Raw genomic sequence first — 27,717 nt, 5'->3', positions numbered from 1 at the left:
AACAGTAGAGACAAAATTATAATTGTCCTAGCTCTTTCATTGGAAGCACATCGCGACTCATTTTCTTTATCTGGAAGAATGAATTTTTGGGTATATCCATACATGTTTTAGGCTCGATTTTTGAACTTGTGCATCAACTTATTATCAATTGAAATAGAGAAGACAAAATGGCTACGGTTCTCTTGATCTGTGGTGGGTTTAGTCACTGAAGAGTAGTTTCTCTACCAGCTTGGTGTTGTTTAGCGTTAAATTTCTGGGTTTCTTTGTTCTTGGTTTTTGGGTTTTTGTTCTTGATTTGTGTGACTCTTTTGGGCTTTTCCTTTATCAAACAATATTTGATTTAATCAATCAATAAAAATTCAAATGCAGACTTTCTTCTTTGATCAAGGATTCCAACTCCAAATCAGACTCATTCAATAAGATATTTCATCTTCATTCTTCAATTAAACAATACTTGAATTAATCAATAATCCTTGAATCTTGCATCTGCTGGCGGATGTTGGACGCCTCATGTCCATCATCTTGAATAGCTTAGATATATCTATGCTTGCAGCAACAATATGTTTTTAGCAAAGTTAGGAGAATCTCTTAGTTCTTCGTGGATTGATAGAGACCTTTGGCTAGAAGTGATGAAGATTTTTTTTTTCAACTAGAATGAACGAGTTCAAAGGATGGAGATTTGGTGTATAAGTCCTCATAGGTTTTGTTTGAGGTAAAAAGTCAATTACGTCCCTATGTATTGGATCAATTAATTGACACGTGACTAATACTAACAGAGAATAGACGGAGTGTGGACGGAAGTACCTTGTTGATGTGATTTTGAGAATTCAAGTACCTAATGTGATTTTGATAAAAAAAAAAAAAAAAAGGGAACAGAGAATAGACAGAGTGTGGACGGAAGTATCTTGTTGATGTGATTTTGAGAATTCAAGTACCTAATTGATTATTTTTAAAGTTTGGGTATCATCTTGTTCCATCACGAAAAGTTCAGACCCCACCTATGATAAAAATCATTTTAAATATAATGTACTAAAATGATGAATGGTCTTTTTTTAAGGTATTGTTTGTAAAATTTTCTCTTTTATTTTTTGAGAAACAAATTGGACAAATTTCTTGATATAAGAGAATGACTTATAAAATTACCTTCAAATTTTTGATCGCATATGACTTTTCATCAATTTTATGTCACTAATCATGTCTCATGTCACTAATTGTGTCACTAATCATATCTTAAGTCGCTAATCATGTTACTAACCATGTCTCATATCGCTAATCATGTCACTAACTATATCACTAACCATGAATCTGAGATGACATCACAGCAGTCGAACTCAATCATGTCACTAAACATGTCTCATGTCGCTAATAATGTCACTAACCATAAATCTGAGACGACATCACATCAATCAAACTCAATCATGTCTCTAACCATATCACTAACCGTCTCATGTGAGTCAACCCCCAATTCTCCATTTTGCAATTTCAAGTGTCCAATCCAAATTAGTAATCAATGTATCATGGGCTAGCTGTGCCCCCTCAAAACTTGATGACCTTCTAGAAGTGGCTTTCTGCCATGGCCAGAACAAGCTCTCCGGCAAACCCAAGCCCTCACTGATGCACATATGGTGTACTTGGAGTGTCTAAGAACACTCGCCCTCTCCCTCACTCATTTCTTCGATATTGGAGTACTTGAAAGAATAGTGTTGCAAACCGATCCACAAGCATTACTAATCAGATCCACAAAATTAACATAAAAAAACATTAAATTCGAAGAATTTAATCCTTGAAATTCAATATTTGACTGCAACAAAGGAATAATAAACAATGAAAACAACAAAATTGAGAGGATTTAGGAGGGCATACCTCAGTATCAGCGACAAGTGCGAAAGTGAGAACGAGAAATTCGTGCACCAGAAGCTTATCCTCGACACTGAGCCGACCACCTAGAATGCGTTGAACTCGTCATTGTAGATGAAACCATCGTAGTTTGTGGGATTTTCTTTTCTTCTTCTTTTTTTAAAGAATATTTGCTCTGTTTTTTTTTTAGAATAATTGAGAGAGAGAGAGAGAGAGAGAGAGGATGGCATACGTTGTAATTTTTATTCTTATTGAGTGATTTAACATGAAACATATTGTATGACCTAATCTAACACATATTCTTATTGAGTGATTTAACATGAAACATATTGTATGACCTAATCTAACATAATATGTGTTAGGTACATATGACTTTATTTATCATTATCTCTTTTTTTCTTTTTCCTTTTTAGTGGAATAATATCACATGATTCACAAACTTTATTCCAAAAGGTTCGAGTCTTATAGAGATACAAAGGTAGACTATTACAAATACAAAGAAGGATAGCTGTGTCGATGATATTATTTTATCTTTTTAAAAACAATAAATAAACTTCCATAATACAATTTGAACATATTTACCCCAAAATTAAAGAGAAAGTAAAACTCAATACTTCATTAGATATTTATATAAATAAACTTCCATAATACCAATTTGAACATGTTTACCCCAAATCAAACAGAAGGTAAAGGAAAGTAATAAAAATTTCCTTTGTCCAAAAAAAAAAAATAAAGGAAAAAAATTTATATAATAAAGAAAAAAACTAACCGTTTATGCTGACACCAAATCAGACAGTAGATATATGAGCAACAATTTAACATTAGTTAGATAATACTTCTTTACTAATTTCCATAATATACCAATTTAAACTTCCACAATACCAATGTGAACATATTTACAGCAAATCAAATAGAAAGTATAGGAAAACACCTTTGTCAAAAAATAAGAAAAGTTTATATAATAAAAGAAAGACTAAAACTTTTTGCTGACACCGAATCAGATAGAAGATATGATGTCTGCAACAATTTCAATAGTTAGATAATACTTTTTTGTAAACTTCCATGATACCAATTTGAACATATTTACCCCAAATCAAAGAGAAAGTAAAGGAAAGTGCCTTTGTCCAAAAAAAAAGAGAAAGTAAAGGAAAGAAAAGAAAAGTTTATGTAATAAAGGAAGAGACTAAAACTTAATGTTCACACCAAATCAGAAAAAAACTATATGAAACATGGCATCAATTCAACATTAGTTTTTTTTTTTTTTTTATCAAATAAGAACTTCATTAATAAAACGAAGATTACAATGAGAATGAGAGATAAAAGCTTCAACCGAAACTTTTCCCACTTTAGACGTCAAAATGGACATCTATACTGACGCACTGTTGAAGCCCAACTAGCCCCGACTCCAAACATACTAAAAAACTCAACTAAAAATACTAAACTGGCACCAGACAAAGTGACAGAAACAACAAAACGTATTAGAGCAGACTCAGCCAAGAACACCAACTCCCACCCAGAATCCACTTGGCCAGCAATTGATCGACTAAACCAACACCCGATCAAAGGGATTTCTGGACAGTCAGACCTAGGACTAAAGAAAACCCAACACCGTCATCCCATCACTACTCCAAAGCACCATCACTTCCAACCCAAATCCTGACAGAAAAGACCTCCTAGAAAGCCATTAATGCTCGTCTATGCCACAGGCAGACTTTGTGCTGACTCTAAACTAGGCAGGAACGACCCTCAGGAAGGCCAAAGTGATGATTGTTTCTACCACCACCTACAGTGCACCCAACCTAACACAAACCAGCTAAAAACCACAAACCAAAACCAAAACCAGAATAAAAAAATAAACACCAAAACACTGTTTCCCAGATTGGGCCCAATACCACAGACCCAGCCTAACTGCAGCTCCATCATCCCGACTCCCATTGACTGTCGTGACCACAGTTCCCTCGCTCCTTCGCCGTCCAAACCTTGGTTGCAGATCGAGACACCTCACTTGTCTTCACATCACCGCCGCTGCGGTCACATCTACCAGGATCGCGGCCTCCCCACTCCACCCATTAGCACCACCCCTGTAACACCCCTCTGGAACCCGGCCGGAGATCGATCTGACTTCAAACCACCAAGAAGTTCCGATCCAAGCAGTAGAGCACCCAAACAAGCCCGATCCGAACCCCACCCATCCCCCCTAAACCAGATCGGGAACGAAACATCACCCTCGATCTGGGGTTTCCCGTCCCCAGCCAGCCACCCGACCATCCAAGCCTGGATTGATCCAGCCACCCCCTCCACGACGTCCCCATAAGTCTTCTCCATCCAGTCCTGATGAGTCGTTCCCATTCTGATTCATCTGTCCATCCTCCGCTTGCAGAAAACCCCGCAAACTCCTGATGGTCGAAGCCCAAAGCCTACTGACTCGACGCCACTACTTGCCGATAAACGGTGACACTAGGTCTACCCGTCCGGCAACAACGTTCGTAGGACGCGTCACCAGACGAGTGAGAAGAAATTTGAGAGAAACTCTTGCGGCCAGGGTTTTTTAGTACGATTACCTTTCTTAAGCGGTTGGATATTAGGGAACCAGCAAGTACTAGTGTTTGATTGCTTTAATTGAACATTAGTTAGATAATAAAGAAGTATTATACAATATTAAAAAAAAAAATACTAAAACTTTATTATGCTGACACCAAATCACAAATCAGATATTAAGTTGTAACTAGATTACCTACCATTTGAATTGTAGATTTATTAGTTTGAAATTACTGGTGAAACAGTACACAGATTATTTGACCGCTCTTCTAAAAAGATAAAAATATTATTTGACCACAATTGGTATCATGTCTGGATTTCCGAGAAAAGGAAACAGCGTATTAATGGCGTTTTCCACACTTGGCATCAATGACTGACTTGTGAGGCTTGACTCCAAACGGATAAGGCCGCCACCCTTTGCCAGTTGCCTCGATGCAACACCACCTTTGCCTCCTTAAATTTCCATGCACTCCCTCACAACCTCCTCACTCTCACTCCAATTTCCAGAGCCTTATCCGAGAAAAAAGTCGGTTTGCTTTTTCGAGAAACCCAGTCTGAGACTCTCAGAGACTAGTGACAGAGACCACTGTACCCACAGCCAGCAATGGAAGTCGAAACCACCCAGAAGAAGAAGCCAACACCACCCCAATCAAGCCCAATGAGAAAGATCATTCTGGTTGCCTCAATTGCCGCCGGAATCCAATTTGGATGGGCCATACAGCTCTCCCTGCTAACCCCCTACGTCCAGCTCCTCGGCATCTCCCACACCTGGGCACCCTTCATCTGGCTCTGCGGCCCCATCTCCGGCATGCTCGTCCAGCCCATCGTCGGCTACCACAGTGACCGCTGCACGTCCCGCTTCGGCCGACGCCGTCCCTTCATCGCTGCCGGCTCCTCTCTAGTCGCCATCGCCGTCTTCCTCATCGGCTACGCCGCCGACCTCGGCCATCTTTTCGGTGACTCCCTCGACAAACCCACCAAACCACGCGCCATCGCCATCTTCGTGGTCGGGTTCTGGATCCTCGACGTGGCCAACAACATGTTACAGGGCCCCTGCCGTGCTCTCCTGGCCGACATCTCCGGCTCCGACACCAAGAAAATGCGAACCGCGAATGGGTTCTACTCTTTCTTCATGGCCATCGGCAACGTCCTGGGGTTCTCCGCCGGGTCCTACACCCACCTCCACAAGATGCTCCCCTTCACCATGTCCAAAGCCTGCGACGTCTACTGCGCCAATCTCAAAACCTGCTTCTTCCTCTCCATCGCTCTCCTTATAGCCCTCACCATTCTCGCTCTCGTATCCGTCACGGAACCAACACCAACTCCGGAAATGGTAGAAGCTGTGGAGGAGATTGAGGAGGAGGAGGAGGAGAAGGTAGCACCGGTGCCTTTCTTCAGCGAGATCCTTGGTGCTTTCAAAGAGCTACAGAGACCGATGCGGATCTTGTTGGTGGTGACATGCCTCAACTGGGTCGCGTGGTTCCCTTTCCTACTGTTCGACACTGACTGGATGGGAAGGGAGGTGTACGGAGGGGAGGTCGGGAAAGGCAGGTTGTATGCCTTGGGGGTCAGAGCCGGTGCCCTCGGCCTCATGCTCAACTCTGTCGTTTTGGGCTGTGTCTCTCTCGGAATTGAGATTCTCGCGCGTGCCCTTGGTGGGGTCAAGCGCTTGTGGGGCGTTGTCAATTTTCTCCTCGCCATCTGTTTGGCCATGACCGTTTTGATCACCAAACTAGCTCAGTCCACTCGACACCACGCCGTCGTTTCAACAGGAGCTGAGCCACCGCCGCCACCCGCCGGTATCAAGGCGGGTGCGCTGGCTATCTTTGCTGTCTTGGGTATACCTCAGGCGGTAAGTTAACTATTCATATCTAACGCCCTTAAGATTTCTCTATAAACATGCGTCATTTTCTGCTTTTTATTCAAGTGCATGCAGATAAAGTTGACACACTTTCACGTTTTACCAGACCTTTACAAAGTGATAGTTAAATCATTACCTAGCTGGGACCGAAAGTTACATATGAAGCAAGTAACAAATATGAGAAAAACCATGATACTATTTTAATTATTTCAACTAGCGGTTTCGTGTCGAAACTTCTTGACAAATTTGGTCAACTCTGTAATTAATTGGCACTGGGCCAACTTTTGCAGTCTTTATTGTCATTTTTGGGGGAAGTTTATTGCCAGTTTGGTTCTGTTGCTTACTTTTGCAGCAAACTTTTTTTTTTTTGCTGTTTCTTTCTTCTTCCTGTTAATCGCTTCATTAATTTTACACCTACAGATAACCTACAGTGTTCCCTTTGCTCTGGCATCCATATTTTGCAGCAATTCTGGTGCAGGCCAAGGTAAAGTATCCAACAGTACTAAATTAACTGGGCATATATATATGCATCATATATGGAGGTTACATATATATGAAGAAAAATGCTGCCATTCACCTACTTCGATCGGATCTTTGGGTTTTGCAGGGCTTTCTTTAGGAGTCTTGAATCTTGCAATTGTTGTGCCACAGGTAATCAATAAGTCACCTTAATTAATTTCATCACAATCAATTAACTTGGCTGGCTGCCTGTAACAGAAGAGGTTTCGGTTTTGATTTGGATTTCGATTTTTCTCATATGAAATTTCATGCATAAACATGCAGATGGTAGTGTCAGTAGCAAGTGGACCATGGGATGCTCTATTTGGTGGTGGTAATCTACCAGCATTTGTGGTTGGAGCCATTGCTGCTGTATTCAGTGGAATATTAGCACTCTTCATGTTACCATCTCCACCACCTGATCTTCCTACAACTAAGAATGCAAGAGCTGCAGCTGCTGCATTCCACTGATTTCGATCGCAATCACCCAGCTCCAGCCGAGAGATATCGAGAGAGTTTTAACTCTAGCTTTCTTTCTGATATTTTTATTTTATTTTCCATTTAATTTCTTTCAGCTTAATGGGTTTTGTACTAGAGTACTAGTAGGTATCTTTCTTCAAACTTTAAAAAAAATGCTGCATTGCCATCTGTAAATGGCATAGAAGTTACTCTGTATCCATGCGTAAGCATGATACAGTTGATACAACCAGGAATGGTTGACCCCAAAATCCTTGTCTTTGTATATTGCTTCATCTTCCTCTAGTAGTTTATGGATTTCGTGTGTGATCAGTATATAATAAGGATGAGCATTAATATTTTTCTTTTATCTTTATTTTGATTGAGAATCCAACCGCATGAGCATAGCATCTTAATTGAACGTTAACTGGAAAACTGGAGACTGAACAAAAAAAAATATATAATATGAGGTAATCTCTTCAGTGAACCGTTAGTTAAGAAAAAAAAAATTGTTACAATTAGACCCAATTTAAAATCATGCTTTTCTCTAAGTGTAGTTCTTTCAATTTATACAAATATGAATTTGGCAAGCCTTCAATTTGAATCTCAACCCAGTCATATACTTGCGTTGTTGAGTCCCAATTCAATCACAAGATCAAGTGTAATCAATGATTATGGAAGCCATTAATGTTGGTTATATAGAGCTTGGGTGGAAATCAAACAAAAAAATAAAACGTGTTTATCAATCTCTATGGGCTTATGATGCGGAAAATGTGAACACGATAGCAAGAGGCTTCGTCAAGCGTCGAAAACCATGTGAGATGAGTTAGAATCCACTAGTAATTACGGGCACAGCCGTAAGAAACATAGAGAAACTTCTCTAATATTTGTTTTTTTTTTAATTGATAACTTGAATGAAAATTACAATCTAAGAGGTGTCTTAGATAGGGCACATAGCATAAACCAAATACAACTAGAAAACATAAAGAACAATTTATTGTAGACTAAAACTAGGAAACCTAATTAAACCTGATTAAATAAAAATCGAAAATAGAATCCTAGATACTAAAAAATATTACTCTTGGAATCCCAATCAAGATTTTGCTCGAAAATCCCAATATATCCAAAAGAGTAATTTATGATTAATTCCATCATTAAGAAGCCTATTTGAATACTAATTTCCAATATTTAAATTATTTTTCTTAATGTGAAAACGCTTCTTTCTTATTGAGATTTTTTGTTGAAATTGGCTAAAATCTCGTCCTACATCAGTCTCCTCCACTTGAAAAGAACTTGACCTCGAATTCCTCCTGAATGCAGCTCGATCATTAGTAGGAATTAAACATGATAAGCCATCAACTTCAATATTCTCGAAATTAAAAGGTATCATCATGAATCCAATACCATAGACAAGTTTAGAATAAGCATCTTGAAACTTAAGCTCCCCCACTTGAAAAGGAATGGCCATTGACTTCTCTTTGGGTTGGTCTTGAACACTATTAAGCATGCATGACATGGATATCGATGTGATGAATGAATCAGCTTCCTTGTCTTTAATAAGTTTCTCTTCAATCTTCAAAGTGGCTTCTTCATGTTTCTTTTCACACATCTCAGGATGGTCATTCTTGATGTTCTTCCTTCTAGGCTTGATTTTAATTTTGTGCTCATCCCACCTAAATAAATATGTGTTGTCCTTGCAATAACCACCATTGACACTTTCATGCCATGGTCTTCCAAAAAGCACCTTAGTGTCGTCCATGTCAGTCACATGACAAATAATCTCTTTTTTATAAAATTTTCCCATAGAGACATGAACTTTACAAACCTCTGTTACTTGCGCATATTCATCCTCTCCAAATGGAATCTAGTATGGATCACTCAATTTCACTGTCGGTAATTGAAAATAATCCACAACTTTGTTTGCTACAAAGTTCTCTCGTAGACCACAGTCAAGTATTACCCAGCATACCTTGTCTTTGATGATACATGTTGTTCGGAAGTCATCGTAATCCGGCGTTGTGAATATCTAATGTTCCATGTTTTTTTTTTTGGATTGATGAGGTTGTCCTAGGGCGAATCCCTCGGCATATTCATCTTCAACGAAACTTTCTTTGATAGATAGTCTATGATCAGCGTCGTTGAGGTTGGCACTAGTGAACTTCTCCCTTGGATCGTCGTCTGCTAAGTGTTGGAGACATCATTGAGTATGAAAGTATATGCAAATGTATGTGTGATGTTACCTACTCTCAAGTGTAGGAGATCAAGTTTAAATATAGGGAAGTGAAGAGTGTCGTATCCAAAGGATTGGGAGAAACTCAAACCTAGCTAGATTTCCGCAAGATAGCCTAGAAAAACATGCAATCTAACTTTGTACAAGTTCACAACCTTAGCCCTTTGGAAGCTAAAGATTGCAAGGATGGTATTAACAATTATGGTAGTAAACGGCTTGGTTGATTTTAGTTTTAAGATAAACTAAGTTGCATAAAATAAACTAAGCTAATAAAAGTATGGAGACTAAATAAATGAGAGGAGTAGAGACTCAGGCATCAAACCTAACCTTACTCATGCACAAAATGTAACCAATACTTGATGTAATAACATGTTCTAACAAATTTCCCCTTAGTGCTTTGGTGAAGCTACCAAGAAACCAACTTAATTATCATGCAACTTAACAAACTTTGGTAAAGCTAAGTTAAATTACACAACCTTAGTCTCATATATATTTCATTAAAACACAAGTGGACTGATACGCTCAAAGCAAACATATAATTTTAACCCTGAAAATGTCATCATTAGTATATAGTAAATAGGGATCGTTCTATTCCGGGGATTGAGGGTACACATGTCATTGTAAAACAATTAAAGAATTAAAATAAAAACAAAGTATAATATTTACACAAATATAACAAACTATATACAAATTTACGAAATAAAAGGGGATTTTAGGTTTAGGTTTTCGAAAATTAAAATAAAAGAAACAAAGAAAACTTAAAAACACATGTACAAGAATGAAATGCAAGAAACAAAGATCAAACCAATTTCATACAATCAAATTCGATTCAACCCTACAATTGTTCATCTAAGTCATGAGAAAGAAGTTGATCATGTAAAACATTTGCAGCAAATGATTTTCCATATTTTACTTTCCTTTACTAATTAATCTAAGTGAAAGCACATAGATCAATCCTATCAAACATGCAATCAAAGTCTAGAAAGCTAGCTAATCAAAACATGTTCAACGCAAAACACATAGAGAAAGGTTATCAACTTAAGTGAACAACCTAGTATGAAAAAGTTCATCTATTTGCAATCCTTTTCAATTAAATTCGACCTTTGTCCAAAGCTTTTACTACTTTTGATTCAAGTTCACAAAACTATTAGGTGAATCATAAACTTAAATCTAGCATCAATTATATGCGAACCCTAGATGTTTCGAACCATATAAGATAAACACATAAAAGATATCAATCAAGCAAATTTAATTGAACAATCTCACATAAGCAACTATAGAATCACAACCATAGGAATCGAAAATTTCATTCAATCATAAGATTTCGGAATTAAACTTTGTTCAAACATTGTTGTCAACTAGAACCAATTCCAACGAAAATCAAATAAGGTTACAAAGAAAGAGGGCGAATTACACCGTGAGATGGAGATGGAGATAGGGATGGAGGCTTGACATATGGAGTCTTGAATCTTGGAAGCAAGTCTTCAAGGTGGACAATGGATGATGATGCTCACGACTTCTTCTTCTCTTCTTCTTCCTTGCTTGAAAAATGTGGAGCTTGCACTAGAGGATGGAGAGAGGAACTTGACGTTTTAGAGAGAATTTTCTGAATTCAAGGGGTATGTAAAATGTCAAGAATGAGGGAGTATATATAGGGGAACGGCAAAGGCTTTCCATGCTTCATGAATGTTCTTTTATTTTCCAAGAAATTATCAGAAAATGCCACATAACTCCAACCAATCGCAAATTGCCATGTAAGCCCTATTATGTCTTCCAACCGATCAAAAGTCTTCAAAATAAAGTCTAAATCCCTTAAAATATATTATTGCCGAAATATATAGGATATTTTTCTGATTTTCTTCACCAATTTCGGCAACAATATCTTTAGAGAAAATAGGGGACAAATCTAGACTTGTTTTGAACCTTTTCTTGTTGCACACACTTCTTCTTTCCTTGAAACTCTCCCCAGAAAATCTCCAACGTAATCTTTTATTCTCTTCTTGATTTTCACGTTGCTTTCTTCAATCCCTCTTGGTATTTCACAGCAAAACCCTCCAACATGTCTCTTTGCGTCACAAACCCTAAAATCTAATGGGCTTTTATCCATTTTGCCGAAAATCCAAGTTAATCTAGAGAGTTCTTGGGCCATCTTGCGTCATTTTCAAGCCATGTTGTCTCCAACGTCATGTCCTTCATTATTTCGATCAAGTTTCTTGGTTGGCTCCGAAATCTAGCTTGATACACTTTCCTCTTTTGAACAGGGTTTCCTGGTTGGAACAGGAAAGCTTCATTTCTGCTCATTTGTGTAGCCCTTTTCCTCTTGTCTTAACTCCTCTCAACGTTGGCTAGCTCCTCTTTCCTTTCTTGAGTTCATTTCCACTTGTTTGCTCCAAGGACCTGAAAATAGAAACTATTGCTAAAAATAAAAAATTTCCTAAAAAAGAAAATAGAAACTTTCCAAAAATGAAAAATAGAAACTTCCTAAAAGTAAGAAATGGAAACTTGCTAAAAACAAGAAAAAGAAACTTTCCTAAACTAAAAGGATTCATTTAAGGAAATAACTATTAAAATATGAGGAAATAACTGTTAAAACGTCGCATTAAAATGCTCCTATCATGGACTATAAACCGCAAGCCTAACACCCTCTTTGAGCAATTAAACTCATGGTTTTTGCATTAAGTTTAAAGTAAGAAATTCAAGTAACTTAACATCCTGTAGGAATCATTAAGCCACCACCTAAAGGCTACTCATGCTCACGGATTCAAGAAGTGGTCAAGTTCGAGTTTCCGATTCATTAGTTTCCTAAACATGCATTTTAGGTGACTAAGCTAACAAACACATTTAGTAAGCATTAAAGTTTAGAAGCCCATAGATTCAAGACATGCATAAACATCAAAACACATGAAAATTTACATTATTTGCACATAAGTTTGGCTAGGGCTAGCCCCCCTAGCCTCAAATCCAACTACTCACAACACAAGTTATTACAAATTCAAGCCATAAACATCAAATTAAAGAGAGAAGGAAGGGAAAAGGAAGAACTATCCATGGGTTTGACTCTTGGTGGAGTCAAACCATGATGTCAAAGATCCCACCTAGCTTCTAGATGTAAAATGATGAGAGAATTGCTTCAAGGTATGGGATTTTCGGTTTTTACAACCCAAAACACCATACATATTTTTACAACCCAAAACACCATACATATCCACAAAACTCAAGAACAAGCAAGAACAAAGGCTTGGATATGTGAAAGCAAGTGTTATGATTGATTTAGACACTGCTACAAAAAATAGGTTTAAGGACGTTTGAAAACTTTAGATGACACGCAAAAAAAATGTCATCTATCCAGGAGTCATAGTAAGTCATCTATTAGGACGTTGAAAAAACGTCCTTAAATATCTACAAGGACACTGGAAAAGTGTCCTTGTTTCCATAAATAAACATCATATAATGTTTATAAGGACACTTGAAAAGTGTCTTTGTTTCTATAAATAAACGTCATCTAATGTTCATAAGGACACTAGAAAAGCGTCTTTATAACTTAAAAAAGCGTTACCAAATATGTCACGCCCCTGATTTTACACACATGAAAATCGCTATATATAATCCCATAATTATACATGCGTGAATTTTCAGTCATCAATACAAATACCTGGAACATCTTTCCTTTATAACGAGTACATACTGATGCCCTGAAACCATCTGAGTTAATATACACTCGCCCCATAGAATTATATATTACACAAATTTATGAATTAAATTGTCATCACAAAATAAAGCGTAAATGCTCCTCAGAGCTTACTACATAGCAGAAGTCATAACAAGGGCAAAGCCAACAAAATTTGCTTCCTACCCGTCCAGCTGCCAACAAGCTACCTCAGCTTCAGCCACGATTTTCCTGACTTGCAGGATTAACCCCTACACCAAAAGAATGGTGCACCGGGTTTCCACACAACAAAACCCGGTAAGCTTATGAAAGCTCGTATGAGTAACTCATGAACATCAATCAATAACTCACACACATCAGCTAAAGGAAACCATGCAGCCATGATTCCTTCTAACACTCCATAACCCTTCCATCTAAAGGACGACATAAATCACCTCTGTGACAATGTTCTATTTGCTAACTTAACCATCAAGCAGCAAATCAAGTCTCATCTAGACAATAAAAGAAGAATACTCAAGGAATTCTCCTTTAACTACATACTTATGAGTCTCCAGCAACCTCGACCGTCACTCCTATAATCTATAATGGCAGACAGACTATCGCTCTATTGAAATCGTAACCACTCGTCTCACTACGGATGTGATTACCTATTTCCTGCCTTGGTCACCATCTGTGACATGCGGTTTCAGACCCCGTCTGGTCTCAAAATCAACATTTAAGTCACCATCTGTGCTCTGTCACCATCTGTGACACATGATATTCAGACCCCGTCTGGTCATGAAATCAAACGTCAAGGTCACCGTCTGCAACCTGTCACCATCTGTGATATGTAATCTTCTTAGACCCTATCTGGTCTTAAAGCTAAACGTTAAATAAGTCGCAACCGACCTAAAAACGTTATAATATCTAGCTTCGGCTTTCCTAACCCCTGCTCACCATCTGTGACTCTTGGTACAAGGACCAATACATTTAAAATGAGTCACGCTTGACTCAAAAATGTAACATCAAGCTCAATACTTTTCAAACAATAGAAAACATCTTTTTCCACAATATTGTTTCTTGAAAAGTCACATTCCACAATAATATGAACATCATCATGCATATTATTATTCATCACAATCATCCACAATGATATATATATTTCACGTAAATATATATATACGTAGACATTCGCTCAGGAATGCCTACTAATACCAACTATAGTTTGCAGTTAAATGATTAACGCCGAAACAATAATGGTAATTCTATTCATAAAGAACCTTGTGAGATTACTCACCTCGAACTCCTGCTGCGTCTTCAATAAAGCACAAAACGGCCAATTCACAAATAATCGTCCACTGTACTTCGTCAAGTACCTATTCACATACATTTCCAATTTAGTGACGATTCACATTTGATTTAAGTTCGAAACCCTCTGTTTTGAACTAAAACCATCAAAGTGGCGCCAATCGAGGCAAAACCACATCCGAGACCTCCCAAAGTCTCCGGAATACGTCCACGATCGATGTGACCAAACCACAAGTCGATCGGACGCTCGAATCCTCACGGATAGAATAAATCGATCGGTATGAAACTGTAAAAATCATAACAATTTCATACGAACTCCAAAATTTGCATATTATATATCGAAACGCTCGTATCAACGACTAGAACATATATAATACCACAAACAGTCCCATACATGGCCGGAACACCGCCGGAACGCCGCCACAGGCGGTGACGCACCGCCGTCGGTCAAAACTCAATATTTCACAAAACTCCCAACATCAAAAAGTTTCATCTAAGCATGCTTGTGAACTTTCATAACTGGATCAAAGTCAGAAAACAAGCTTAAGGGATCGAAAACTATCTCACAAGCTTTGGATTATTGCTCAAACTGAGTTGAATCGATTTCCACGTAAATCGATCGAAACAAACATCATAGATCGACTCAGACGACCACCACGAAGCCAAAGAAGGAAACTTGAAGCCTTGACGTCACCGGAACTGTGTTTTCTAGTCGGGTCCGAAAACACCAAGCTGCACCGCCTTGCTACGCCGTGCACGGTGGTTATCGCCACAAGAGGATGCCACAGAGACGACCAGAAGGAGGAGACGAGTCGTTCTGTGCAGGTTTCATGGCTAGAGGTCGCCGGAGATCGCCGGAAAAGCCGGGTAGGATCGGCCGGGTCCGGGTCGGGTCAGTCTGAAAATTTCGTTTTTGAAGGAGTCGACCGAGAGTGAAGAAAGAGTTTCCGGAAAAGGAAAGGGAAAAATGAAAATAATTTCAGATTTTCCCTATTTATACTAAAATGGAAACTTCTTCCAATAGCCATAACTTCTTCAGACGAACTCCGATTGACGCGTTCCGCATGTCCACGAACTCGTATCGACGCGCTCTACAACTTTCATGAAGGAAGTTTTCCGAGAATCCTAACATATAAAAAGTCAAACTTCACACGACCCCCTAAACTGTGAAATTCGAATAATTATACGTACAAAAACTATTCCACTTCACATACAACCTACGAACAAAGTACAATAACAAATATTCATACAATTGGTCCATTATTAAATACCAAATTTAAATAACAGAAAACCAGGTCATCACAGTCTACCCTCCTTAAAGGAATTTCGCCCCGAAATTCACGCTTGCTCATCAACAAACAACTGTGGGTACTTCGCTCTCATATCCGACTCCAATTCCCAAGAAACATCACCCTCGTCATGGTGACTCCACAATAGCTTGACCAAGTCAACTTCCTTCCTTCGAAGTTGCTTTGTTGACTTATCCAGAATACGAACAGGTTCAACAACAAAGGTCGTATCCGTATGTACCTCAATCATACCATAATCAATCACATGTGACTCATCCTGGACATACTTCCTCAGCATAGACACATGGAACACATTATGCACGCCAGACATACTAGGAGGTAAGGTAAGCCTATAAGCCAAATCTCCTACCCTTTCCAGAATTTCAAAAGGTCCAACAAACCTTGGTGATAACTTCCCTTTCTTGCCAAATCTCACCACATCCTTCATGGGTGAGACCTTCAAGAACACATGATCACCCTCTTTAAACTCAACCTGCCTCCTTTTCAAATCTGCATAACTCTTCTGTCTACTCTGTGCTGTTCGAATCCTGTCCCTGATAATTGAAATCTTGTCAGTGGTCTCTTGCACAATCTCAGGACCCAATAACACCTTATCTCCCTCCTCTGCCCAGCAGATCGGAGATCTATATGGCCTACTATACAGGGCCTCATATGGTGCCATGCCAATACTGGAGTGATAACTGTTGTTGTAGGAGAATTCAATCAACGACATATGATCCTCCCAACTTCCCTTGAAGTCCAACACACAGGCTCTCAACATATCCTCCAACACCTGATTCACTTGCTCAGTCTGCCCATCAGTCTGAGGGTGAAATGCCATACTCATATCTAAATTAGTTCCCATGGCCTTTTGGAAACCGCTCCAAAATTTAGAAGTGAACCGAGCGTCACGATCAGAAACAATTGACACAGGCACACCATGAAGTCTCACGATTACCTCGATGTAAAGCTTGCACAACATGTCAACCGAATACGTCATTGACACCGGAAGAAAGTGCGCCGATTTCGTCAAACGATCCACGATCACCCACACTGCATCGTGACTTCATTTGGACCTAGGCAGTCCAGTGACAAATCCATTGAGATCTGCTCCCACTTCCATACGGGAATAGGTAACGGCTTTAACATACTAGCAGGTCTCTGATGCTCAGCCTTCACACGTTGGCAAGTAAGGCACTTGGAGACATACTCTGCCACATCCCTTTTCATTCTATTCCACCAGAATTGCCTTCACAAATCCCGATACATCTTAGTGCCTCCAGGGTGCACAGTATACCGCGATCGATGCCCCTCACGAAGAATTTCTCCCTTGAGGTCAACACGATCCGGAACATATAACCTATGATTCATCTGCAAACCACCATCCGTTCCCACCTACCATTCCAATGGAACGCCAATTGACGAATCCGCAGCCAACTCTGGCAACTTCGCACGTGAGAACTCATCCTCTGTCTGACCTTGAATGATCCTGGAAATCAAGGTAGGCTGTACCGTGATACTTCCAAGGAAACTTCCATTCTTAAGTCTTGCTTGCACAAGGTCAAACTCAGATGTAGTCTCCAACATAAGCCACTCCTGAACCATAATAGAAGCAACAATACCTCTGGGCTTTCTACTCAAAGCATCCGCCACCACATTGGCCTTTCCTGGATGATACTCCAAGGTGAAATCATAGTCCTTTATGAGCTCCATCCACCTTCTCTGTCTCATGTTCAACTCCTTCTGAGAGAATAGATACTTCAAACTCTTATGATCCGAAAAGAGTTCGAACTTCTCCCCATACAAGTAATGCCTCCAAATCTTCAAGGTAAACACAACTGCAGCCAAGTCCAAATCATGAGTAGGGTAATTACGCTCATGCACCTTCAACTGTCTAGAACCATAAGAGACAACACCGCCATGCTGCATCAACACACACCCCAAACCCTGATGAGACGCATCACTATAGATGACTAAACCACCACCGCTTGTGGGAATAGTCAGCACTGGGGTTGTGGTCAATCGAGCCTTCAACTCATTGAATGCTCGCTCAGATTCCTCAGTCCACACAAACTGGACATCCTTCCTGATCAACTTGGTCAAAGCCGAAGCAACACTAGAAAATCCTTCAATGAATCTCCGGTAATAACCTGCCAAACCCAGAAAACTACGTACCTCAGTAACAGTAGTGGGTTGGCCCCAGTTCATCACTGCCTCAACCTTAGAAGGATCCACAGAGACTCTATCCTTCGAAACTACATGACCAAGGAACTTGACCTCCCTTTGCCAAAATTCGCACTTCTCGAATTTCGCAAACAACTTCTTTTCTCTCAAAACCTGTAGCACAATCCGCAGATGCTTATCATGATCCTCCATCGTCTTGGAATAAATCAAGATATCATCCATGAACACCACCATGAACTTATCCAAGTACGGAATAAACATACGGTTCATCAAGTCCATAAAGGCAGTAGGTGTATTGGTTAGACTAAAAGGCATGACAACAAACTCAAAGTGTCCATACCTAGTCCTAAAGCAGTTTTAGGAACATCATCATCTTTCACCCTCAACTGGTGATATCCAGATCTCAAATCAATCTTCGAGAATACAGTAGCTTCCTTAAGCTGGTCGAACAAGTCATCAATCCTAGGTAAAGGGTACCTATTCTTGATCGTCACCATGTTCAATTGCCGATAATCCACACACAACCTTAGTGAACCATCCTTCTTCTTCGCAAACACCACAGGTGCACCCTAAGGAGAAGTACTAGGTCTAATGAACCCTTGTTCAAGTAAACCATCAATTTGCTCCTTCAACTCTTTAAGTTCAGTTGGTGCCATCCGAAAAGGTGCCATGGATACAGATGCAGTACTTGGTATCACATCGATAGCAAAATCCACTACCCTCCTTGGAGGTAACCTCGGTATTTCCTGAAATACATCACTGTACTCGGAAACCACGGCAATCTCTGCCATAACCGCAGCACAACTCACCGACTCCACATGAGCTAAGAATCCTGCCCTCAAAGCAGTATCTGACCTAAGACACAGATAACGAAACACTGGCTGTCCAGGTATATGAAATGACACTACTATTTCAAAGCAATCAATCATAGCATGATTTGGCCTCAGCCAATCAATCCCCAAAATAACATCATACGTATGATCTGCTAACACAATCAAAGTTGCAGAAAGCTCCCTACCACCGATCACAATCGGACATGCATCACAAAACATATCAAGCTCAAGGGAAACACCAATTGGGGAAATAACACACAAGGGTCTAGCAAGAGGTCTAGGAGTCAATCCTAACATATCAACCACAGAGCTAGATATGAAAGAGTGGGAAGCTCCCGTATCAAACAACACTCTAGCAAAGAAATCAAATAAGGATAAGGTACCTTCCACTCCAGTATTCTGCTGACCAATAGCAAACACCCTAGCCTGCCCCTAAGCCTGTTGCCTCTGCTGGTTCCCTTGTCCCCTACCCTGCTGGGTACAATCCCTTGAGAAGTGCCCCGTCTGGCCATAGGTGAAGCATGCCAAGTTCTTCGGTTTCGTGCAAGCTCGAGCAACATGGCCCATCTCATTGCAATTGAAACACTTCGGGTTCGCCACAGGCCTATTAGGTGCAACCCTAGCAGGTGCAGCTGCAGCCCTAGCTGGTGCCTGCTGATTTGTCCTCTGTCTCTTCCAGAATCCACCTCGATTCCCAAATGTTTTACTGCTCCCCGCAGTTGCCTTTCCCTTTCTTTGGAAATCCCTCTCAGCTGATTCCTGTTCCTGGAAAGTCAAGTTCTCCTGCTCAATGGCCATAGCCTTAACGAAAATGAGCTCCACCATCTTCAGTTCCAGAACAGCGACATCGCGCCGGATTGAAGCATTCAGTCCCCACTGAAACTTCATAGCTAAGCTCTCAGCATCCATCTGCCTCACAAAGCGATACAACCTTGAGAACTCAACCTCATACTCTCTCACACTTTTAGTCCCTTGGACTAAAGAGATAAACTCCCTTTCCAATTGCTCCCTCACTGAAGGCGGAAAGTACTTCTTCCTGAACAGTTCCACAAAACCGTCCCAGGTCATAGTGGATACATCCATCACTCTCTGTGTGCCATTCCACCAGACCCGTGCATTGCCTTGGAGCATAAATGTGGCAATCTTCCTCTTCTCAATGTCGTCGCAAACGACCATCTCGAAGTAGGTCTTCATGTTCTCGATCCACTGATCTGCCAACATGTGATCCGTACCTCCCTGAAATGGGACTCCTCCCAATCTCGAAATCTCCTTTGCCAACTTCGGCAAACGAGTGGGATCTACAACATTTGCAGCCTCCACAACAGGTGGAATAGGCAGCTCAACATTTGATGCCTCCACATCATTCTCGAACATCTCCTCAACAGGAGGAGGAATCTTGCCCCTACCTCGGGCTCTACCCCTGCCTCTGGGTCTACCTCCACCCTTAGCTCTGCCTCCTTGAGAATCCATCACCTAAGGAGCATAACAACCTGTGGTTAATACATGTATAGCTCTCAAACACAAGTATAAGTCAACGCTATGACTCGATCAACCACAACACTACGTCAGAGGATACAATTCCATCCCCTACTTCAATCTTGAGTTAAAACTAAAGGTCATCATTCCTTAAAAGTCTTTAACTCATAGAAGCTACATCTAGCTCCTACACTTCATCCCCTGAGCCGACACTACCCTGACGACTCACATCCTACCGCTCACTACATACCCAATGACTATATCAATACCGAAGAGCATCTGATGGGGATCCGCTGCAGACGGGCCATCACTCGAGGAGTATTGATTTTCACCAAATATGTACCTTACGCTCTGATACCAATCTGTCACGCCCCTGAGTTTACACACATGAAAATCGATATATATAATCCCATAATTATACATGCCTGAATGTTCAGTCATCAATACAAATACCTGGAACATCTTTCCTTTATAACGAGTACATACTGATGCCCTGAAACCATCCGAGTTAATATACACTCTCCCCATAGAGTTAATATACCTCTGTGACAATGTTCTATTTGCTAACTTAACCATCAAGCAGCAAATCAAGTCTCATCTAGACAATAAAAGAAGAATACTCAAGGAATTCTCCTTTAACTACATACTTATGAGTCTCCAGCAACCTCGACCATCACACCCATAATCTATAATGGCAGACAGACTATCGCTCGATTGAAATCGTAACCACTCGTCCGACTACGGACGTGATTACCTATTTCCTGCCTTGGTCACCATCTGCAACCTGTCACCATCTGTGACATGCGGTTTCAGACCCCGTCTGGTCTCAAAATCAACATTTAGGTCACCATTTGTGCTCTATCACCATCTGTGACACATGATCTTCAGACCCCGTCTGGTCATGAAATCAAACGTCAAGGTCACCGTCTGCATCCTGTCACCATCTGTGCTCTGTCACCATCTGTGATATGTAATCTTCTTAGACCCTATCTAGTCTTAAAGCTAAACGTTAAATAAGTCGCAACCGACCTAAAAACGTTATAATATCTAGCTTCGGCTTTCCTAACCCATGCTCACCATCTGTGACTCTTGGTACAAGGACCAATACATTTAAAATGAGTCACGCTTGACTCAAAAATGTAACATCAAGCTCAATATTTTTTAAACAATAGAAAACATCTTTTTCCACAATATTGTTTCCTGAAAAGTCACATTCCACAATAATATGAACATCATCATGCATATTATTATTCATCACAATCATCCACAATGATATATATATTTCACGTAAATATATATATACGTAGACATTCGCTCAGGAATGCCTACTAATACCAACTATAGTTTGCAATTAAATGATTAACGCCGAAACAATAATGGTAATTCTGTTCATAAAGAACCTTGTGAGATTACTCACCTCGAACTCCTGCTGCGTCTTCAATAAAGCACAAAACCGCCAATTCACAAATAATCGTCCACTGTACTTCGTCAAGTACCTATTCACATACGTTTCCAATTTAGTGACGATTCACATTTGATTTAAGTTCGAAACCCTCTGTTTTGAACTAAAACCATCAAAGTGGTGCCAATCGAGGCAAAACCACATCCGAGACCTCCCAAAGTCTCCGGAATACGTCCACGATGGATGTGACCAAACCACAAGTCGATCGGACGCTCGAATCCTCACGGATCGAATAAATCGATCGGTATGAAACTGTAAAAATCATAACAATTTCATACGAACTCCAAAATTTTCATATTATATATCGAAACGCTCGTATCAACGACTAGAACATATATAATACCACAAACAGTCCCATACATGGCCGGAACACCGCCGGAACGCCGCCACAGGCGGTGGCGCACCGCCGTCGGCCAAAACTCAATATTTCACAAAACTCCCAACATAAAAAAGCTTCATCTAAGCATGCTTGTGAACTTTCATAACTGGATCGAAGTCAGAAAACAAACTTAAGGGATCGAAAACTACCTCACAAGCTTTGGATTATTGCTCAAACTGAGTTGAACCGATTTCCACGTAAATCGATCGAAACAAACACTATAGATCGACTCAGAAGACCACCACGAAGCCAAAGAAGGAAACTTGAAGCCTTGACATCGCCGGAACTGTGTTTTCCGGTCGGGTCCGAAAACACCAAGCTGCACCGCTTTGCTGCGCCGTGCACGGTGGTTATCGTCACAAGAGGATGCCACAGAGACGACCAGAAGGAGGAGACGAGTCGTTCTGTGCAGGTTTCACGGCTAGAGGTCGCCAGAAAAGCCGGGTCCGGGTCGGGTTAGTCTGAAAATTTCGTTTTTGAAGGAGTCGACCGAGAGAGAAGAAAGAGTTTCTGGAAAAGGAAAGGGAAAAATGAAAATAATTTCAGATTTTCCCTATTTATACTAAAATGGAAACTTCTTCCAATAGCCATAACTTCTACATAGAACTTCGATTGACGCATTCCGCATGTCCACGAACTTGTATCGACGCGCTCTACAATTTTCGTGAAGGACGTTTTCCGAGAATCCCAACATATAAAAAGTCAAACTTCACACGACCCCCTAAACTGTGAAATTCGAATAATTATACGTACAAAAACTATTCCACTTCACATACAACCTACGAACAAAGTACAATAACAAATATTCGTACAACTAGTCCATTATTAAATACCAAATTTAAATAACAGAAAACCAGGTCATCACAAAATATGTATAAGGACGCTAAAAAACGTCCTTGTATCTTTTTCATGAAACAAAAAAAAAATTTAAAATATGCAAATTTACACCATTACTAACCAAACTTATATATAAACATCCAAAATACAATATCAAATGAGCATAGATTTATTTTCCCAAGTGCACTAAATTATAAGTTACAGTCTAATCTAACTACAACTTTACAAGTATTGCCACATCACATTCATTATGAGCATCCATGAGTTTGTCTTGAACTGCAATATCAATCAAATAGTAGTGAAGAATTATAACAAGTGCAAATATAAGCCTTACAAAAAAAAAGTGCAAATATAAGCCTTTTCATTGAAGTCTCAATTAAAACCAATATTCTCACTGGAAAATGGAACTGGAGAAAAGAAAAAACAATTTGAACACTAGTGAATTTAAATACCTTTTCAATCCGAATAGATTTTGCTTCATGTAAATTTTATGGCAAGCATTTGAGAATGCAAAACCTGTGTGCGACAAAATCAATTCTTAACAAACAAATAAGTGATAACTTGACAAGATTATGATAATGAATGACATGATTATGAATAAAACATTCATCTATAGCCTTCATAATGAATGTTTTATTTATTCAAAACAAAAACTCAGTTTGACAATCATTAAGTGAAGGACAAGTGATTATGGTGCGCCTGCCTATATCACAAATACTAAATCTAAACAAAACATAAAGTTACATAAGTGACTAATTCTCAACAAATGCTCAATCCAGTTTTATAACTTCAACCAATCCAATCATCTATCAAGTTAATTTATGTTTGGGACCTTCCTCGTCCTCAATTGCTTTCTCAATTAGGCAAAGGCTACTTCCACTTGAAACTTCATCTATAGAAATACATGCTAAAAGATGACTAACTTTAAAGTGGTAAGACCAAATCACATGAATGAACAAAGGAAGACAAATGATTTACCTTTCTTACTTATACTGGAATTGGAGAAACAAACTGAATATAGAAGTCAAAAATAGAGCGATCAGAGGCTGCAAAACAAAAGTTAAATAATTAGAATGAAATATACAAGCTAGAAACTTAGATCTCAAATTGAGAAACAAACCAATATTGCTGCACCAAGTACAAGTTAGAAACTGAAATCCCAACTGAGAAACAAACCAGTATTGTTGCACTAAGTACAAGCTAAAAACTGCAATCCTAATTGAGAAACAAACCAATATTGTTGCACTACGTATAAGCTAGAAACTAGATAACAATTAAGAAATAAGCCAATAACATAATTATTTATCTTTGTTACCAAACTCGAACTAACTAGCCTTCATATATAATACTTAAATTAAACAACACACAATACAAGCATATAGACTACAAAAATAGGAGAATACCTACCATGCAAGCTGCCAATATTTTCAGAGGTGGGTAGAAATCCTTTGCTGGTTAATGGCAATATCCTTTTGTATCCTTTTTGAACCATCGACGCTTATCATGGTGACCTGATTCAGCGAGCAAAACTTAATCAATAAGCCATAACCTATGAAGAAAAATTAAAGCAAATAATTATTACCTTCACACTCTTTAGTTCCTCTTTAAGATCCCAAGGTTTGTCTTCTTCATCCCTTTTTCTCCTCCTGCACTGCTGAGCTTCTTCTTGTACACCTGATGCTAGTCTTCTAAGACTACTCACTTGATAGTCATAATTAGCATAGAGACGAGCATGTCCATGTTGCCTATTGAGAAGAAGAATTGTCTGAACAGAACCACGCAAGAACCTGAAAACAAGAGAACACTCACTGGGAGACTACTGATTGCAAGAACCATATGAAAATGGTAACACATTGAATGAAAGTAATACATCCTTGTCCAAGTCAATTATCTTTCACAAGCCTTAGAAAATTAGATTAGAAGGTAAGAAACAATAATCCATAGGTTATGAAATTTAGAAGCAAAGCAAAAGTTTCTCAACCAGTTTTAAATCTGAAATTTTAATGCATAAACAAATAGGATATGCATCTATCACTTATATTTTATGCCCATCTATAAAGTGTAGACCACCTTCAAATTGGGGATCCTCTGGTCAAAAGCAACTTCCTTTCCCTCATAATTTTAATAAGAACTTGCCTTCCAACACTTCCCTGGAAAAGAAAAAATGGTTGAGCAATCATGTGAAGTTAGGAAGATCAACAATATCAAATGACAAATCATGTAGAAACTGGTGAACTTACCATATCTACCAGGACATTTACCACCATATGATTTTCAGAATGGAGAAGAGAGAGTAGTTGGGTGCCTTGTCTGTGGTAGCATACGAGGTGGAATATTCAACCTACACCAGAAAGTAAGAGAGAATTATAATCATAAAAGGAATCAACGTGTGTATGAAATAGAATTAAATCTCTACCTTGGTCGTGAAAAGTCATATATGATAATCTGAAGGTGATTGTACTGTGCTTCCCTTGCACATGTTCTGAGAAGTTGAGAGAGATTGGTCCAGCCAGAATTTTGAAGAATCAAACTCAAGATATAAAATTGATAAAATTAAACATATATCTCCTCTGACCAGAACGAACATTGACCCTATAAGAGATAAAATGATAAAATTAAATGTATATATCCTAATACCCAGTGATTATAGTCATTAGATTATAGATTCACATAAGCAAGAACATACTAACATATACCTCGCTTGTCATAAGGAGTTAGATCTGACCCAGCCAATCTACTGGTTTGGTCGCAATGAATATCCCTCTTCTTTTTTTCTTCTTCGCTGCACCTGCCAATACAAACACAATTGATGGATTAGTGCAAAGACCCAGGATTTTATTCAATAAAAATCATAAATTATCAACAAGTAAAAAAGTGTACACTAAAATCACTAACACCAATACAAAACAAAAACCCAACATGAACCTTCAATTTTGATTGAGCAAGGATTTCACACGTTTGGATTTTCGATGGTAGGGAAGAATATTAGGGTTTTCTAGGTGATGATGGATGCATCGGGATGAAGGTGAGAAAGAATAGAGAATTACTGATTGATAGGATGAAATTAGGTGAACTATTTCCATTTGACGGGAAACTTTGATAGAAATTGAGGGAAAGTGAAAGGGAAGGGTTTGAATCTGAGAGGGAAGACAAAAATTTGAGCCATTTGGTAAAACTTGAATAGTGAATCATGTAGTGGATCCAATGCCTAGCACGGGACTTTTCTATTATTTCCCTTATTCAACTATTATGGTTTTTGGGTATCCGTGATTCGAACCCGAGACCTCTTTGGATTTTAGATGCGTTGGCCTCTGCACAACTTTTCCCTGTTTTTGCTTTTGAAGTGCTTGAGTGGTGTTGAAGTCATGGCATATATGCAAGGACATTCAGTAAAAAAAAACGTCCTAAAAAAAATTAGTGGGTGTCCCCAATACTGTTTTCTGTAGTAGTGAGAGTGTGTAGTAACTTTGGTTTTGGTGAAACCCAAGTGCCTACACACATATTTCTCACACAAACTTAAGCAATTATGAACTAGAACTCAAAACTAGAGAGAAACTATGCTAAAACTAGAGAAAAGAGAGATTTTGGTGTTGCAAAATGAGAGAATAGAAGGGTGAACGGTTTTGGAGAGAGAGAATGGGCTATTTAAAGGCCAAGGCAATTCAAATCAAGGGTGGAGATCAAAAGGAATTAAGGGCTAGATGTGATTGACAAATGTGTAAGCACAAAATGTGGATCTAGTTTTTAACTCCACATAGAAATGACCAAGAAAGCCTATAAATATTTTGGTGGAGGAGAAAAATTAAGGGTAGAAGGGTCGTTGTGTAGGGGAATAAGGTAATAAATGGGAGACAAAGGGTGCATTTCCAAGCTTCTCCATCATTTCCTAGCATGATAAAGAAAATGTAATAAATATATATAAATAAACACAAAGGTTAAGCAAAAGTGCAAAATTAGGGGAATAATTAGTAGGTAATTATGGACCTAACACTAAGGTTGTGTTTGTTTCACAGATTTTGGGCATTGGGAAGGGAAAGGTGTGATGCCTCGGAAATTCGTATTTATTTTCCAAGGATTTTCCGGATTTAAATTGTGGTTATTGGACGGTTTCGTGGCTCGTGGATGGAGCGGAAGTGTTTCGGGCGAATAATTAATTGAAGAATATGGTTTTAGGGGGTTGCCAAGGGTTGAATTTTTGTGCGTTGGGAATCTCTAAAAACTTCCTTCACGAAAGTCGTAGAGCGCATTGATATGAGTTCGTGGACATGTGGAACGCGGAAATCGGAGTTCGTATGAGAAAGTTATGAGCATTTGAAGTTTTGGGAAAGTTCTATAAATAAGAGTTTCCATTTTCAGAAACTTACTATTTACATTTCACATTTACCATTTCCGAAAAAATCAGAAACGCTCCATTCTCTCTCCTCGCTCGCGACTGACCCTACCCAAACCCAGTGACCCGACCCGACTTTTCAGGCTAATTGCGGCGGTCTCCGGCGACGAAACTTTCCAGATGGGATCGTCTCCTCCGTCTGGTCGTCCCTCTAGTGTCTTCTAGGGCCGATTCTCCTCCACGGCAACGCTGCAAGGCGGTGCAGTTTGAGAATTTCGGACCCGGTCTGAAATCCTTGTTTCGACGTCGGCGAGGCTTCAAGTCTTCTTGGTTGAGCTCAGAGCAGCCTCCTTGATCGATCCTTGGTGTTTGTTTGGATCGATTTACGTGGAAACCGGTTCAACTCAGTTTTAGCAAAATTTCAAAGCTTGTGAGGTAGTTTTCGATCCTTTATGCTTGTTTTCTGACTTCGAGCTAGTTATGAAAATTCACAAGCATGCTTAGATGAAACTTTTTGATGTTGGGAGTTTTGT

The 27,717-nt window shown here is 39.4% G+C and overlaps 1 protein-coding gene and 2 long non-coding RNA genes across 4 annotated transcripts; 1 reads left to right on the top strand and 2 right to left on the bottom strand.

Moving 5' to 3' along the window:
• Window positions 1-4,802: 4,802 nt before the first annotated feature.
• LOC112169664 (sucrose transport protein SUC2) lies at window positions 4,803-7,554 on the top strand. 2 transcript variants are annotated; one of them, XM_040507845.1, is made up of 4 exons: window positions 4,803-6,247; window positions 6,721-6,740; window positions 6,864-6,907; window positions 7,040-7,554. In XM_040507845.1, the coding sequence occupies exons 1-4, from the start codon at window positions 5,000-5,002 to the stop codon at window positions 7,090-7,092; spliced, it is 1,365 nt and encodes a 454-aa protein (XP_040363779.1). In that variant the 5' UTR covers window positions 4,803-4,999; the 3' UTR covers window positions 7,093-7,554. The 2 variants fall into 2 exon arrangements, with proteins under 2 accessions (XP_040363779.1, XP_024162495.1); XM_024306727.2 differs by having other exon boundaries at window positions 4,807-6,247; window positions 6,677-6,740.
• Window positions 7,555-23,060: 15,506 nt separating this feature from the next.
• Window positions 23,061-24,624, bottom strand: LOC121049890. Its single transcript, XR_005801569.1, has 5 exons — window positions 24,437-24,624; window positions 24,262-24,365; window positions 23,833-23,900; window positions 23,307-23,370; window positions 23,061-23,130 (listed from the first exon to the last, which is right to left on the bottom strand). It is a non-coding gene; the product is annotated as an uncharacterized LOC121049890 (long non-coding RNA).
• A 505-nt stretch (window positions 24,625-25,129) lies between these two features.
• On the bottom strand, window positions 25,130-25,611 carry LOC121050072. Its single transcript, XR_005801674.1, has 3 exons — window positions 25,551-25,611; window positions 25,271-25,336; window positions 25,130-25,195 (listed from the first exon to the last, which is right to left on the bottom strand). It is a non-coding gene; the product is annotated as an uncharacterized LOC121050072 (long non-coding RNA).
• Between the last annotated feature and the right edge of the window lie 2,106 nt (window positions 25,612-27,717).

Source organism: Rosa chinensis, chromosome 6 (assembly GCF_002994745.2).
Source record: "Rosa chinensis cultivar Old Blush chromosome 6, RchiOBHm-V2, whole genome shotgun sequence".
In the NCBI taxonomy this organism is placed as follows: domain Eukaryota; kingdom Viridiplantae; phylum Streptophyta; class Magnoliopsida; order Rosales; family Rosaceae; genus Rosa; species Rosa chinensis.
This window is presented reverse-complemented; position numbering and strand designations above follow the sequence as displayed.

Bases quoted from the DNA above. Each gene is read 5' to 3' on its own strand.
- LOC112169664 (XM_024306727.2), top strand. From the start codon at position 5,000: ATGGAAGTCGAAACCACCCAGAAGAAGAAGCCAACACCACCCCAATCA. The intron at 6,741-6,863 runs GTAAAGTATCCA...TGGGTTTTGCAG, and splicing joins CAATTCTGGTGCAGGCCAAG to GGCTTTCTTTAGGAGTCTTG. The intron at 6,908-7,039 runs GTAATCAATAAG...ATAAACATGCAG, and splicing joins TTGCAATTGTTGTGCCACAG to ATGGTAGTGTCAGTAGCAAG.